The sequence below is a fragment of the Sceloporus occidentalis genome, unplaced genomic scaffold, assembly GCF_023333645.1.
Source record: "Sceloporus occidentalis isolate IW3139 unplaced genomic scaffold, rSceOcc1.0.p SCAF_67, whole genome shotgun sequence".
Lineage (NCBI taxonomy): Eukaryota > Metazoa > Chordata > Lepidosauria > Squamata > Phrynosomatidae > Sceloporus > Sceloporus occidentalis.
The window spans coordinates 1793002-1808617 of NW_028317047.1; the positions used below are offsets into that span (position 1 = coordinate 1793002).

Consider the following 15616-nt stretch of genomic DNA (forward strand, 5'->3'; position numbering starts at 1 on the left):
CGTGCATATTTAGTCAATGGAAGTGCATGTAGACAGATTGTCCAAACTAACAGTATAAACATTTCAAAATGTATACTAAGACGGCTAAATTGATTAGCAAAATACAGAAGACAGAACAATGTAGGAAAACACTTCACATTAGCTTAGATAACTATAAATATTTTATTTAAAAAACATTATATACCGTATTTGCTCGATTCTAAGAAAAGGTTTTTTTGAGAGCAAATGCCCTGAAAAATATCCCTCGTCTTACATTCAAGGTCGTCTTCTAATTAGACCTCAGAGGTCTGACTACAAGACTAACATCCAGATCCCCGCAGCGCTGCAGGGAACCTGGATCCTCCTCTCTGGCAGCCTCTGCTGCTGCCGGCACTTCCTCTGGAGGCTTCTATGACGGAGCGCCGGCATCACATGACCTTCTGGTGCTCCACCATAGAAGTGGCGGCAGCAGTGGAGGTTCTCTGTGAGCATCCCGCAGTGAATGTTTGCCGAAGCCCCGGTGGAAGTACTGGCCACCAGCAGCAGAGGTTTTAATCGCACAGACCTCCACCGGCTGCCCCACTGTCTGAATATGGGTCACAAGTAAAGGGATGCACTGGTAAGTCGGGGGGGTTAGAGTGGCAGGTAGGGGGTTAAGAGTGGCATGGGGCAGGGTTTAGTGGTTTTCTGGAGGCAGAGTGGCAAATAGGGGGGCATAAGGCATATCTGGGGGGCAGATGTGCATAACTAGCGCAGAGTGGCAAATAAAAATTTTTTTTTCAATCAGTCTTATATTTAAGCTTTTTTTCCTAAATTAATATTCAAATATTTTTTTTTGGGGGGGGGGGGTCATTATATATATATATATATATATATATATATATATATATATATATATATACACACATACATACATACATATATACACACACACACACACACTTCGTTGGCAGCAGTGAAGTCAAAGTGATTAAGTAAAAACACGCATTTCTGACCTGTTCTCTTAGTACAAGTATCTCCCCCTTGAGCTGAGCGATGAGGTCATCTTGTTCGTTATTTGATAAGTCCCGTCCTTCCTTTTGAACTTTCTCAAGACGAGCAATGTGATCCTCCCTGAATTTGACAATCATTTTGTTTGATTGAATAAACTTTTCTTTTTTGTTGCAAAGATCCTCTAGCTGGGATACTTTTTGAAAGAGGGCCTGCAAAGGCAAACAAAAATGGGGGGTTTGTCTTAGGTGCCTACTATGTAGAGCAGATGTGTGCCCCAATACTTTTGTCCATATAGTGGTGTACAAAGTAAGGTCCATAAAGACATGGTTGGAGGAGTGTGGTGTGGAAGAACTTGGCTGGGCCACACAGAGCCCTGACCTCAACCCCATCGAACCCCTTTGGGATGAACTGGAATGGAGATTACGAGCCAGGCCTTCACGCCCAACATCAGTGTCTGATCTCACAAATGCTCTACTGGATGAATGTGCAAAAATTCCCACAGAAACACTCCAAAATCTTGTGGAAAGCCTTCTCAGAAGAGGGACTGTGTTATAGCTGCAAAAGGGGGGACCAACTACATATTAATCGCTATGTAATCAAAGCCCCTGTTGGTGTAATAGGCAGGTGTCAATACTTTTGGTTTATATATACGCCTCCTCCCCTGTAAGTCAATTTGTTATGTTACATACTACTTGTTATGTCCTGTCTACCCATTGTACAGGGCTACGGAATTTGATGGCGCTATATAATACAATAATAATAATATACACACACACACTATTTTAGTTTACCTTCTTCTCGTTCTCTGATTTGTCCAAAAGCATCATGGCTTCTAAAAAGTTGTTCATGTAGTCACCGTTGTTTTCTTCCACTGAAACTACTGAAATTAAGCAGTGCAAAATAAGAAGTTAATTGAAAAATAAAACACTCATTTCACATGTGTATTATAGCCAGAATAGAAAATGATGTATACATCACCATAATTCTTCAACACAATGTGAAAATCACTGTGTTACTGACAAACCAGCAAAAGACAAACCAGAACGGGGAAAACTTCTCATGAAGGGTGGCCACATATATTCTAGCAAGTTATCACCCTTGTATTTTAAGCATATAACCTACAATCCTTAACTTAATTTGAGATACTATCAGATCCAGAAAGCATTGCAAGCCACATGCTAGATCATAGAGGTATACTGGGCTTTGTACACAATACTATTAATAATATACATTGTTACCAGTTCACCCACTTCTTCGTTTGTAAGAGATAAAATTGAAATAGATACACAATTTAAATAAAATATTAGGACTGTTTTAAAATAGATAAAAAGTTAAACAAAATGCCAATTTATTGTAAGCTGAAATTTCCAGCTATAACAAATTATTCATGCAGTGACAGCCAAGGGGTAGCATTATCATGTCATCCACACGTGCAGACGTTAGGATATGCTTTTCATTAACCCTCTCACCTCTGGCAATAGAAATATCATGTGGCATCTGTCCAGAAAGAAGCTGAGAAAGCTGCTCTTTCAGCTTCTTGACCTCTGCTTGTAGTTGATTCACATTCCCCTGAGTGTCTTCGTTTACTACGGCCTAGGGAAGTTCAAGTAAAAGTCTGAATTAACTCCACTGTACATTTGATCTAAATAGTACAGAGGTAAACGTAAGGAGTTTCAGATGAACCAGTAACACACGTTCATTTGCAATAAAGGTTGAAGAACTGATAAGGACCATTGCTGTAGATGTTGGTGATCCTTGAGCTCTTATCCCTGGTTGGCTAAAGTCATTTGTAATCAGTTGGCAAAACAGGATTGCCAATGGATGAATGTATTTGGTTTGTTGGCTTATTCCCTATACATTAGAGACATTGTGTGGGGTATAAAAGTAAACAGGCTGGTTGCGTCTGTCGGCGTTAATGGATGCAGAAAACCTAACAACGTTCAGTGGTATTTGGTTCTCTCCTCGACATTGAAAAATGTACACAAAGAACAGGCGGCTTATCAGATGGTCTGGTAATATGGTTGCTTTCCAAATAGAATAACTTAATGGTCAGTCTATGAATGTTCAAAATGAGCTTCCATATACAAATTTCTCTCTAATCATAGGCTAATATTCTCCCATTGTAATGTCAAGTGTTACCTTATTTTTAATTAATTTGGCCCGTTGTGCAAACTGCAAAGTAGATAAAGTTTCCCCAAAGCACTTGGATCCAGGGTGTACATTTGCTATTATGAAGGTTTTTGCATTTCCACCAAGAGAATCCTGTGGTTGAGAGAAACATGTTCAATAAAAGTAGTCTGGAAACATGCAAAATAAAACAGAAAATGTCCTTGCAATCAGTTGTCTTACAGCAAGCAATTGCCTACAATAATTGCACTCTCCTCCAAAGCAGCTGCATTTTACCATCAGCAAAGCTGGTCAAAAGCAAACAATATAGTATATTATATAAATACGTTACAAATATTACTCAAGGATAAATATTAAGCCTATTTTGCTACAGGTAGCAAATTATTTTTGCAGGAAAAAAAATGGCAAAATTGGTAAATCAGGTGGAAAAAGTATTTTATTATACAACTGCCTATGTAAGAGATCACTTGTAGCTCCCTTTCAGATCATACACCTCAACAGCTGTGTTTCAACATATAGCATATGCAAACAAATATAAACTGAGAAATCAAAACAAAAATAGAGAAGAAATTACCCGCAATAAGAAAGTCAGCTTTGAGTCTCTGTAACATATATGCCTCTGTTTGCCATTAGCGACATCAACCAATGCAGTGATCACCTGACCAAGGCAGCTCAGTGAGCGGTTTATGCTGCCTGCCTCCTATACAGAAGAAAAAAATATATTAAATCAATTTTTAACATACTCAAAACCATAGAGAAGAGAAAAAAAAAGGTTTGTAGGAGGGAACGTTGCTTCTTTTAGGGAGAGAAATGTGCCAATACATTTATAATTGACTTGCGCATTCATTTTCGTGCAAATTTTATTTACTGAAAATTGCACGTTTCATGCGTTTGTACTACTCAACGAAAACAAAAGGTGATCTCCGAGAAACTAACGACAACAGATTGCAAAAGTGCCGACTCTTCCTTAGGATTCGTTGCCACGAATGGTCGCCACCGCAAGCTGTTTTTGGCACTCCTTGATGAGTTAAAGAGGAAGAGACTGTGTGTGTGGGACAGTACATATCAAGAATAGGTAGCCAAAACAAAAGAAGGGCGATGGTCTGATTGATTGTTATGGCTGTGATTGATGGGCCAACAACCTGTGGGAGTTTTTCCCTTTCTTCACTCTGGCCAATCAGCAGTTACAAGGGGAGGGGACAAGCAATAGATATATTAGTGTGTTGACACCATTTTAACTTGTCAGTAGCAGCAGTTACCGGCTGATGGGAGTTGGGGTGCGAGACAGTGACAGTTTAGAGAATGAGATTGATGCTCATTACTCATATACAATACTGCAAGGGTATAGGGGAAGCTGTGGTTACCACAGTAGTGTATTACAGGGACATTTTCTGCACCTCTATGATCGTCCTAACTTATTTTTTTATTTTTTTTTATAATTTCTTCAATAAAAGGAGAGCCCAGAAGGGATCTTCCCCTTTTGGGAATGCCCCCCAAATGACCTTCCGAATAAAAAAAAAAAAGACCTTGACTCTGGATGGGTCCATTGGGGGCAGGATAGCCTTGTAAAAAGTGATATGAGGGGGCTACTCATCACAGGCATGTCAGATGTTACCATTAGTGACATCAGCTGAAGTGTCAAAGAGCAAAACTCTAAAGCAGCTTTGTGGACTCTTCTATATGAGAAATAAACTGATCACCAAGTAACATTAATATTTCAGTTTCAATTGAACAATATTAATTACACCCTACTTTGACAGTGAATAGTTTATGAACCAGTTTGCACTATTCCTGGGAAGAGACTGTGCTGTTGGTAAGACACTGAATGTGCATTTTGTTCCTTACCTTCAATCTGACTCCTTCGGTGTGTGTATCCTTCTGCCTCTCAGAACCTGCCAAATCCACCAGGTTAAGCTGGGAGGATCGGATATTGACTATCTCATTGATCTTTTCCATAGATTCAATGGTAACTGTAAAGACAGCATGGGACCTGGATGATTCTCTGTTCATTGAGGTGGAAGCTACACGTCTGTTTCGCCAGCCCATAGACAGAACCTAGGAAAATGGGAAAACGAATAATTCAGGGGAATTCTATTACACAGTAGGTGCAATTAACTCCCATGTCTGGAGTTTAAAAATAGTCTAAATTAGGGCTGCAACTAACGATTATTTTAATAATCGATTAGTTGGCCGATTATTTTTTCGATTAATCGGATAAAAAAATGCTATTTTTTTAAATTTAAAATAATGTAATAAAAAACGTACAATTTACACTTTCATCTCTTTATTGCAATGGCCTCTCTCTATTCACCTTCTTATTTTACTGACATAATAATAAAAGCTACAAGAACCCAAACACAGTGTTTCTCAAACTAGGTTTTAATACAAAGTTATTAGTAAATATTAATTCATATGTTAACTATTTTTCATATTTAATAAAAACTATGAGGAAAAAAAGCCTTATTTAAATTTTTTTTATTTACCAAACTGCCCCCGGTTATGCACATCAGACCCCCAGCTTGCCACTCTGCCCCCATATATGCCTTATACCTCTTATATGCCAGATTCCACTGTGCCCCTGATATGCCACTGTGCCCCTGATATGCCTTATACTCCTTATATGCCAGTGATATGCAACTGAGCCCCGATATACCTTTTACCCCCAGATGTTTTATGACCCCCTGATACGCCTAATATCGATATGCCTTATACCCCCTATATTCCCTGAAATTCATAATACCCCCCATACACCACTATAACTCACCCATACACAACTCTGGCTCCTCCCCCTCCCATACACCACTCTGGCTCCTCCCCCTCACATGCACCACTCTGGCTCCTCCCCCTCCCATGCACCACTCTGGCTCCTCCCCCTCCCATGCACCACTCTGGCTCCTCCCCCTCCCATGCACCACTCTGCCGCCTCCCCCTCCCATACGCCACTCTGCCGCCTCCCCCTCCCATACGCCACTCTGCCTCCTCCCCCCTCTCATACACCACTCTGCCTCCTCCCCTCCCATACACCACTCTGGCTCCTCCCCCTCCCATACACCACTCTGCCTCCTCCCCCTCCCATACACCACTCTGCCTCCTCCCCCTCCCATACACCACTCTGGCTCCCCCCCCTCCCATACACCACTCTGGCTCCCCCCCTCCCATACTCCACTCTGCCTCCTCCCCTTCCCATACGCCACTCTGCCTCCTCCCCTTCCCATACGCCACTCTGCCTCCTCCCCTTCCCATACGCCACTCTGCCTCCTCCCCCTCCCATACGCCACTCTGCCTCCTCCCCCTCCCATACGCCACTCTGCCTCCTCCCCCTCCCATACACTACTCTGGCTCCTCCCCCTCCCATACACCACTCTGCCTCCTCCCCCTCCCATACTCCACTCTGCCTCCTCCCCCTCCCATACTCCACTCTGCCTCCTCCCCCTCCCATACATCACTTTGGCTCCTCCCCTCCCATACATCACTTTGGCTCCTCCCCCTCCCATACATCACTTTGCCTCCTCCCCCCTCCCATACACCACTCTGGCCCCTCCCCTCTCCCATACAACTCTGGCCCCTCCCCCTCCCATACTCCACTCCGGCTCCTCCCCTCCTATACTCCACTCTGGCTCCTCCCCCTCCTATACTCCACTCTGGCTCCCCCCCCTCCTATACTCCACTCTGGCTCCTCCCCTCCTATACACCACTCTGGCTCCTCCCCCTCCCATACACCACTCTGCCTCCTCCCCCTCCCATACACCACTCTGCCTCCTCCCCCTCCCATACACCACTCTGCCTCCTCCCCCTCCCATACACCACTCTGCCTCCTCTCCCTCCCATACACCACTCTGCCTCCTCTCCCTCCCATACTCCACTCTGCCTCCTCTCCCTCCCATACTCCACTCTGCCTCCTCCCCCTCCCATACTCCACTCTGCCTCCTCCCCCCTCCCATACTCCACTCTGCCTCCTCCCCTTCCCATACATCACTTTGCCTCCTCCCCCCTCCCATACACCACTCTGGCTCCTCCCCTCTCCCATACATCTCTGGCCCCTCCCCCTCCCATACTCCACTCTGGCTCCTCCCCCTCCTATACTCCACTCTGCCTCCTCCCCCTCCCATACTCCACTCTGCCTCCTGTCAGCAACGGATCTTCACTAGACAAGGACTTTCACTGCAGCTTCATAGAAGCCACAGTGTAAGTGAAGTGCAGTAACGGACACTCACAGGCTGACAGAAAATCATCCTCTCTGGGGGGAGGAGCCACAGTGGTGTATGGGAGGGTGGCTCCCATACACCCTTCTGACTCCTCCCCCCTCCCATACCCCGCTCTGCCTCTCTACCCGGGGAGAGAGAGGGAAGTGAGAGACCGGCCGACAGTGAGGGGAATCCAGGTCTCCTGCAGCGTTGCGGGGGATCTGGATTCCGGTGTTATAATCCGATCTCTGAGATCGGATTATTATAAGGAGAGGAGTTTTTCAGAGCATTTGCTCTGAAAAAAAACCCCTCTTTTTATAATCGATAAAAATCGATTAGATTAATCGATGATGAAATTCGTTGCCAACGATTTTCATAATCGATTATTATCGATTAGTTGTTTCAGCCCTAGTCTAAATATTATTTTCAGGACAATCTGTAGGAATACAACAATGTTAATTTTCCTCAATAATAATTTTTCCTTTTTCTCAGCTGTATGAAAATAATCTCACTGTGTTGTCTGATCTCTCTGTACTGCTATGCATTTTCTTTTCTTTTTTTTTTTACCTGATATGCCTCTGCGGCAGAGGTGACGACTTGCTCCACCGCTCCAACAACAAAAACACCCTTTTTGATATGTTCTCTGAGTAGGAGCCCTGCTGAAGCTGGATCCAATAAGTCAAATATCTGCTCATTGTAGATCTCAATAAACGCGCACTTGCACAAAAAACTTTTACCATCTCCGGCCTGGAAAACAAGTAAAAAAAAAATAAAAATTAAAATAAAATTGCTTTTTCGTTGTGACAAGACAACAGAAAGCGTCGGCCAGTGGATAAACCGGTTACAAATCATAGAGGGTTTACAGCAGTGGGAGATACATCTGTGGGTTGCCGTGGGGTGGAGGAATAAAAATACTTATTATATAGGGATTTTTTCAATTACCTTCTCTTTTTCACGATTGATTAGAAAAAATAAATATTCAAAGCTTCGAGGAATGACTCCCCTGAGATTGTGTGTGAAGTTGTCAGACTCAGAAGGGCCTAAAAACAGAAAAAGCAAAAAAAAATATTGTACAAATACAGCATGACACAAAAAAAGAACGTAAGGTTGACATTTAAAAAAGTAATTTTACTTGGAATGAAATGTAAAATGTTGTAAAGTGGCTCAGTAAAAACATTTAAAGTATCTTTGGAACAAAATGAACAACTTCACAGAAAATAACTAAATTGATATTATAAAGTAAACTATGATTTCTACATATTTACCTACCCAGCATTGTAAAAGTTTTTCCTGAGCCAGTCTGACCACTGAAAAGAAAACAATACAAAGAAACACATTAGTCTTACTGATATTCATTTAACCCCTTCGTGACAAAGGCTGATTTTACTTTTTGTACCCTTCGTGACAATGGCCGTTTTAACATTTCTGCGCTGCTCGTGTTTAGCTGTAATTTTCTTCTTTCCCGTTTACTGAACCCACACACATTAGATATTGTTTTTTTCAGGACAAGAAGGGCTTTCTTTAGATGACATTGTTTTGATTGTATCATATTATTTACTATTAAAAAAAGTATAAAATATGGTGAAAAATTTAGAAAAAAATTGAATTTTAATTGAAAAATCTTTTACTCATCTATAAAAGGTAATGACAAAACCTGCTAAATAGATTCTACTATTTGTCCTGAGTTTAGAAATACCCAATGTTTTTATGCTTTTTTCTACACATTATGGGGCAATAAGTACAGGTAGCGTTTTGCTATTTCAAAGCCATTTTTTCCAAATCTGGTAATTCTTCCCCCCATGTGCCATTTCGGGTATCTTTGAAGCCGGCCAATGCAATTTACCCCATCAAGTCATATATTTTTGAAAACTAGACAGCCCAGGGTATTCCAAATGCTAGTATTTTAACCCTTTCCAAGCACTAATTCTACCATCAGCCTTTGTCAAACTTTGTGGTAGTCATTTTTTTGCATTTGTTTTTTTCACACACATTTTACTTCAGGTATGAATAAACAGATTCTGGTATATGTCACTATCATAAAAAACCCCAATATGTGTTCGGCAACATCTCCTGAGTACAGCGATACCTCACATGAATGATTTTGCCTGGCTGTTTGGGGGCAAAAGGGCCACATTTGGGGCATGCGCATTTTCAATGTTGAACTTTGGCATTTGGGGATCCACTGCCCATGCCCTATTTGGTACATCTTTGAGCCGGGCCATTTCAGTGTGCCAACAAAACCATATATTTTTGAAAACTAGACACACCAGGGTATTTTAAATGCTGGTATTTTAACTCTTTGCATGCACACATTTTACCACCAGATTTTTTTCAAAGTTTGCAGTAGTATTCTTTTGTGTGTATTTTTCCCCCACACACCTACTTTATGTATGAATTTACAGCTCCTGGTATATGCCGCTGTCACACAACACCCCAATATGTGTTCAGCAACATCTCCTGAGCACAGTGATATCCCACATGCATGGGTTGGTCATTTTTTGGGGGAACTAAAAGGCCACATTTGGTACGTGCGCATTTTTCTAATTGGAAATTAGATGTGTGGCCACCCCCCCCCCCCCCGGCCAATTCAATTTACCCCATCAAAGCATACATTTTTTTTTTTAAAGTAGACACCCCATGGGAATTTAATATGCCAGTATTTTAACTCTTTCCATGCGAGAATTGTTTTAAGCTAATGTGCTAATTTTAGGACTTGCTCACAAAAATATATTATATATATATATATATATTTTATTTTTGTTGCCTTTTTAAAAAAAAATTTACAATTTTTTTTTCAACTGGAAGGTTCCCCCTCCTGATCGAGGCATTCCAGCGACACCATTTAAGTTTAGGAGGTGATCGTTGATCGCCTCCTAAACGCTTTTAAAATGGGCGTCCGCCGCCATACAATGTATGGCGGAAGTTGACGCCCCGGGGAGGGGCCAGACACGGATCGACTTTTTTCACCCGTTTTAACAAATGACGGTCCTGGCACGTCATTTGTCGTAAACGACTTGTTTTTCTGTGACGTGCCCGGACCGGCAATTGTCATCAAGGGGTTAATAGCAAGCGTGTGCTTTGTGCATCCAATGACCACTGTCTGTGGGCACTGGTACGACGTTGATTCGTATATGGCCATTGGTAAACATGTCATAGTACATTTATCATATGATAAAGGGTTAATGGGAAATACTTTCTACAATATTTTGGTACACCAAGGATCTTAGACTATTTCTACATTATTAACAACTTATATACCCTACAACCTTCATCCAGAACAGAACAAAATGATTATAATTTTAGGCTGATGCGTGACTCTCCTCTTAAAATCTAAATGTTAAATAAGTCACTTTTCAATTTTCACATATACTTTAATTCCTTAGATTGTGATTTGTTAACATCTAGATTCATAAAGTGAAAATTTGTAATGAAAATAGCTGGATATAAAATCCTTAACAAATAAACTAGATTATGGAAATGGTCATTTAAATTTGGTAACAGATGAACATAAAAAAAAAAGCAAACAAATAGAAAATGATAAAAACTTCATCTTCTTAGTAACACAAAACGGTAAAGATTTTTTTAAAATTTATATCGATGTTGGCTTAATTTTGGGAGACTTCAATGCACACATGAATATATATTCCATTGTTCACACATCTGTCAGAGTTGTTATCCAGTAAGTCTGCTAAAAAACAGTTGGTTTACTTACTAGGCAAATATGGTGCCATTGTAACCATTCATGCATGACTCAACAATGTTTTTTGCCACGCTTGAAAACACAGATTCCTAAATAAAATAATAAAAAAAAAAAAAATATGACAGGGGTCAAACACAAACCAATTATACAAAACAAATACACCTATATACCTCAAAATACCTAAGAAATCAAATCATAATGCTCCTATTGAGGTCACATAATAACCATAATTTTTGTCCAGATGACTGCAAAAGGTAACACTGCTTTACGGTACGCAGGTCAATAGCAATGATTTAAAAACAGGGGGAAAAGGTTTAACTTAATCCCTGGATCACTATTTAATCTGCTCTTGGCGTTATGAAGGATCTTCTAATACCCCTTTTGTGGGAAAACCTGACGATAGCGAGATATGTTGATCACCATGAATTTATGTGTTTTCCTCTCAACACCCTGGGTGTCAATGTTCAGGTAATGTGCATGTTTTAGCTATATATTTACTAGTGACATTGCTAGCAAAAGTGAAACTTAAAAGGCCTTTGGAGATTTTTGGACAGCAGGTTATATTTAACCTCTTCAGGACCTTTTTGTATTTTACCATGTTTGCACTAAAGAACAGAGTAGAGTTGTTGATTTTTTGTTTAATTTTTATTTGTAGATTTTATTGATTTTATTTGCAGGTGAGGGGGTTGGCTGGCTGTCCCCCTGCATGATCAGACAGCCTTTTTTCAGTGCCATAGGCTATAGATCAGTTGGCACACTTTTTGTCTAAAAGATCAGAACTCACTTTACATGAATGGCACTGGTAGGGCTAATGGTGGTTCCTGTGGACTGCCTCTGGTGCTAGGTAGCCCCCTAGACCAGGAACCACCATTCACAGCAATCAGCCTACCGCTGGATAACTTATACATTTTTTTCACTTTACTGAGGTTGCAGCACTCACTTTACATGAATGGAGCATGTCCCACACAGCTGATTTCACACCAGCACCTTTTGATCAGGAGCTATCTGAACATCTTTATTTGCAGCAGTGCCTTTACGGACAGCGATTGACCAGAAGCACCTTTGACTTACAAGCCATAGGAGCACAGCATTGACTGTGATTTAGTTCCCCACAAGCAAGGGAGGATCAGGGCTGGAGAAGGAATAGCTGGGCCCTGATCGCCACTTAACTGCATATGATCGTTCTCATGAGAGCTACCTCTCATGGTTGCTGGACTGCCTGGACACGATTGCCGATAAACCGGTGGTTGAGCCTGTATGATCGCTCCTGTAGGAGTAATCAAAGACTTTGGGGGCTATGTGTTGCTGCACTGCCCAGGCGGACAGAAAAAGCGGTAGCCCCATGTTCGCGGCTGTATTTTTTAACCATGAAGTACCAGGTATGTCGCTGGTCTTATGAGGACACTTTGGAATGATGTGGACCTGAAGTACCTGGTACATGTCTGATTATGAAGGAGTTAAACATTACTGTTGGGAAACTAAGGACATAGCTAACACTATAAATACTTCTGGACTCCCTGCCTGTTGTAAGGAAAGGTACTACATTAAAAGACAAGAAAGAAGGAGAATGCTAAGAAACTATGTTTTGAACACACCTGGAAAAAATTGTGGGTGCAAATCTGGTATTAAAAATATTAAAGATTTTATGCTTAATTGGCTGATCTAAAAGTCTAACAGGGAGAACAATTCAGGCAATTGTCTAAGTAACACAACTAAACAAATGCACAAACCTGAGTTGCATCCATATTGGCAACATGATCAAAGGTGAATATTCTTGGCTCCGGTTTGGAATGCAAGCGGATGGTATTGGGAGACAGAGCAGAAAGACACAAGCTTTGATCCCCATCACCACCAGCTACACTCCCCTCTACCGGAGGACGAATCCTCACAAACACTTTGATTGCGTCCCCTTCACCACTGTTGAAACAGAAAGTATTAGTGAACTGAATTGAGTACAGTAGTCGGGCGCTGGTGTTGCAAGGGCATTTTGATATTCCACGTGAATAGGAGCTGTAATAAATAATATTGATAACTGGTAAATTAATTGTGTATTAAACAATTCTCTTCAAAGTTCTCTCTAAACTAAAACAGATGATGCTATAATCTAGCTTCCCATTTTAGAAAAATCTGAATTCCTAAACATTCTAACCTTCTGAAGAATGGGCTGGCACTATATGGCCACCTGAACTTCTTCAAGATCTTCATAGTGTAATTGATCACTAGCGCTAATGACACCCATTCGTCTGACTAACTACCGCCCTATCTCTCTGCTTCCTTTTACCTCTAAGTTGCTTGGCGCTATATAAATAAAAGATAATAATCACAATGCTAGGAAACATGAGATGCCATAACCAGGCGGAACCAACTCATCGGCATTCATGCACCATGCTAAAGGTCAGCATAACATGGATACAAAATGCGGTGCAGCTGGGAGTATCAAAAGTAATATTGACAACTCATCAACAGTAGATGGTAATTTTAAAACTATGTTTTTCTTCTAGCCTCTGTGCAAACTATTCCCAGGGTACATGTCTGCATCTTCCATCTACATGGTTCAGATTATTTTCTTTACGCATCACATTGAAAAGTCACTGTAATGCTTATACTACAGCATCTCTTATTTTACCTTGGCAGGGAAGAGAGAGGTAGCGTAACATCACATGGGTCACCTAGGAAGACAAAAAGATAGAACGCATTTACTGTACCGTATATATATTAATTATGACGCTTATGCACAAAGATGATTTCTTAGCGAATCAAGAAGTTGAATGCGGTAATATTTGGGGGGCGAGCACAAGTAGAAAACTGAGGAAAAGCTCCATCACTTCTACTCACTCCATTAGACATAGACACATATATATATATATATATATATATATATATATATATATATATATATATAAATTCAAATTAAAAAGTGAAGCCCCCTCAACAGTCCTGCATTGTGTTTCCGGAAAAGTAAACGGTTTGCTGAACGAAGCGCTTCTTTTTTTTGCTGAAGTATCAGCCTCACTGATGTCCCCAGTGATACATTTTTTTTTATTTTTTTTTTTACAAAGATGTGAGATGTGTTACTTTTCTGATCACTGGTTTTCACTTAGATATGCTACACATTCAGCATACTCGGTGCGTCCTTTATGACCTTAGTCACGCAACAAGTTTCTGCGCTCCTATTACGCTCGCCAAGAAATCGGGTCGAAAGCCAGATTTAGTGCTGTCCTGTACCTCCGGCAGACACCTTACCTGCTGAACAGACCAGATCACACAAAATAAGCAAAAAAAGTCGCAGGGAGGCTCGGGAACTTCATTTTGTAAGGAAAACGGGGATAGAAAAAGTCAACATAGAAGCTGCGTTTATAATAACGCTTTAATAATTAAGAGTGGCCATTGGTTACAAGCAATCCTGTAGTATTGATTCTCCTTGGACACCCCAGTAAAAAAAAATAACCCTCTATTATATGTAATTCCCTGGCTTAATTTAACAAAATATTCCTAAAAAGTGTTTACATCGGCTGGCGTTTATTTGGCAAATAAGTAAACATTGTTGGTCTGTTTGGCGTCGAAATCTGTTTTCCATAGGTTAGTTATATGTTGATGTGTTTCATTGTTGTAAAATAATTAAAAATACTATTTAAAACATGTGAAATTGTGACAAGAATTGTGACATCTGACTAAGCTCTGTCAAAATAAGCACCGATTTGCTTTTATAGACTATAACGACAAATAAATGGCTTGCTACTAAAACGTGTAACAGAAAAATGCATATACTATATATCGCACATACTTACCTCAAAAAGAATTAGCAATGAAATTAAAAAGGCAGTATTTGTTAGAAAATCACATATGCCACATGTGTCAAAATGTCATTCAAGCCTGCCATTCCCTGTACGTAATTATTATTTACTGTTTTATATAGCGCCATCAGATTCCGCAGCGCTGTACAAAAGGTAGGCAGGACATAACATATAACATAACAAGACGACATACAGAACCGGTGACTTCTAACAGCGTGATGTCTTTTATTTGAATATTTTCAGATTTCTCTCTTTTTTTGCCTACAATATGAAGCATTGAACACAGCCCACTGATGAATGTGGACACTGTCACTGATGAAGGGGTACATAATGCCACAGGGACTAATAGAGATGGGATTTACTAATTATACATGGAACCAATTCAACAAATACTACAGCCACCTAGAATAGTCTTCCCAGGAGTTACTGAGTTATAGGGGAGGCTGAGGTGACTTGGCACAGGGGCTGGAATTTAAAGGACTAAGCCAAAGGACCACCGAGTACTGGGCCGTAATAAGCATATATACAGAGGGGGCTCCAGCGACGGTATAAATAAATAGTACCCTTAGTTCCCGGTGCCATCTTCCTGGTCTTTCCAGGTTCGCTGGGTTCCTTAAGAAAAACAAAATAAACCCCTTTCTAATATTCGGCAGCGACCTCCACAGCCAAAATGGCGGAACTTCAAATTTGGCGCTTTGCGGCACAAACACGCCCACTCGATGACGCCACTCATGTCAGAGCCGATCGCATCCAACGAGACGGCAGAAGCTATGAAGCCGAGAGAGATTTTGGTTTTCTGATGAGTGCAAATCGCTTTACAAGAGAATTGTCTCCAGAGG

At 40.9% G+C, this 15616-nt stretch overlaps 1 protein-coding gene across 1 annotated transcript in view; it reads right to left on the reverse strand.

Moving 5' to 3' along the window:
• The window catches only part of LOC149286617 (kinesin-like protein KIF15-A), a 29440-nt gene extending 14081 nt beyond the window's left edge, over nt 1-15359 (reverse strand). The window contains exons 1-13 of the mRNA XM_089493842.1: nt 15341-15359; nt 13610-13652; nt 12714-12900; nt 10996-11072; nt 8553-8590; nt 8226-8323; nt 7851-8030; nt 4945-5154; nt 3674-3799; nt 3112-3234; nt 2442-2565; nt 1764-1852; nt 975-1181 (exon numbers count right to left, since the gene is read on the reverse strand). Coding sequence (XP_089349968.1) covers nt 975-1181; nt 1764-1852; nt 2442-2565; nt 3112-3234; nt 3674-3799; nt 4945-5154; nt 7851-8030; nt 8226-8323; nt 8553-8590; nt 10996-11072; nt 12714-12900; nt 13610-13652; nt 15341-15359 — 1521 coding nt within the window. The remainder of the gene's footprint in view (nt 1-974; nt 1182-1763; nt 1853-2441; nt 2566-3111; nt 3235-3673; nt 3800-4944; nt 5155-7850; nt 8031-8225; nt 8324-8552; nt 8591-10995; nt 11073-12713; nt 12901-13609; nt 13653-15340) is intronic.
• Between the last annotated feature and the right edge of the window lie 257 nt (nt 15360-15616).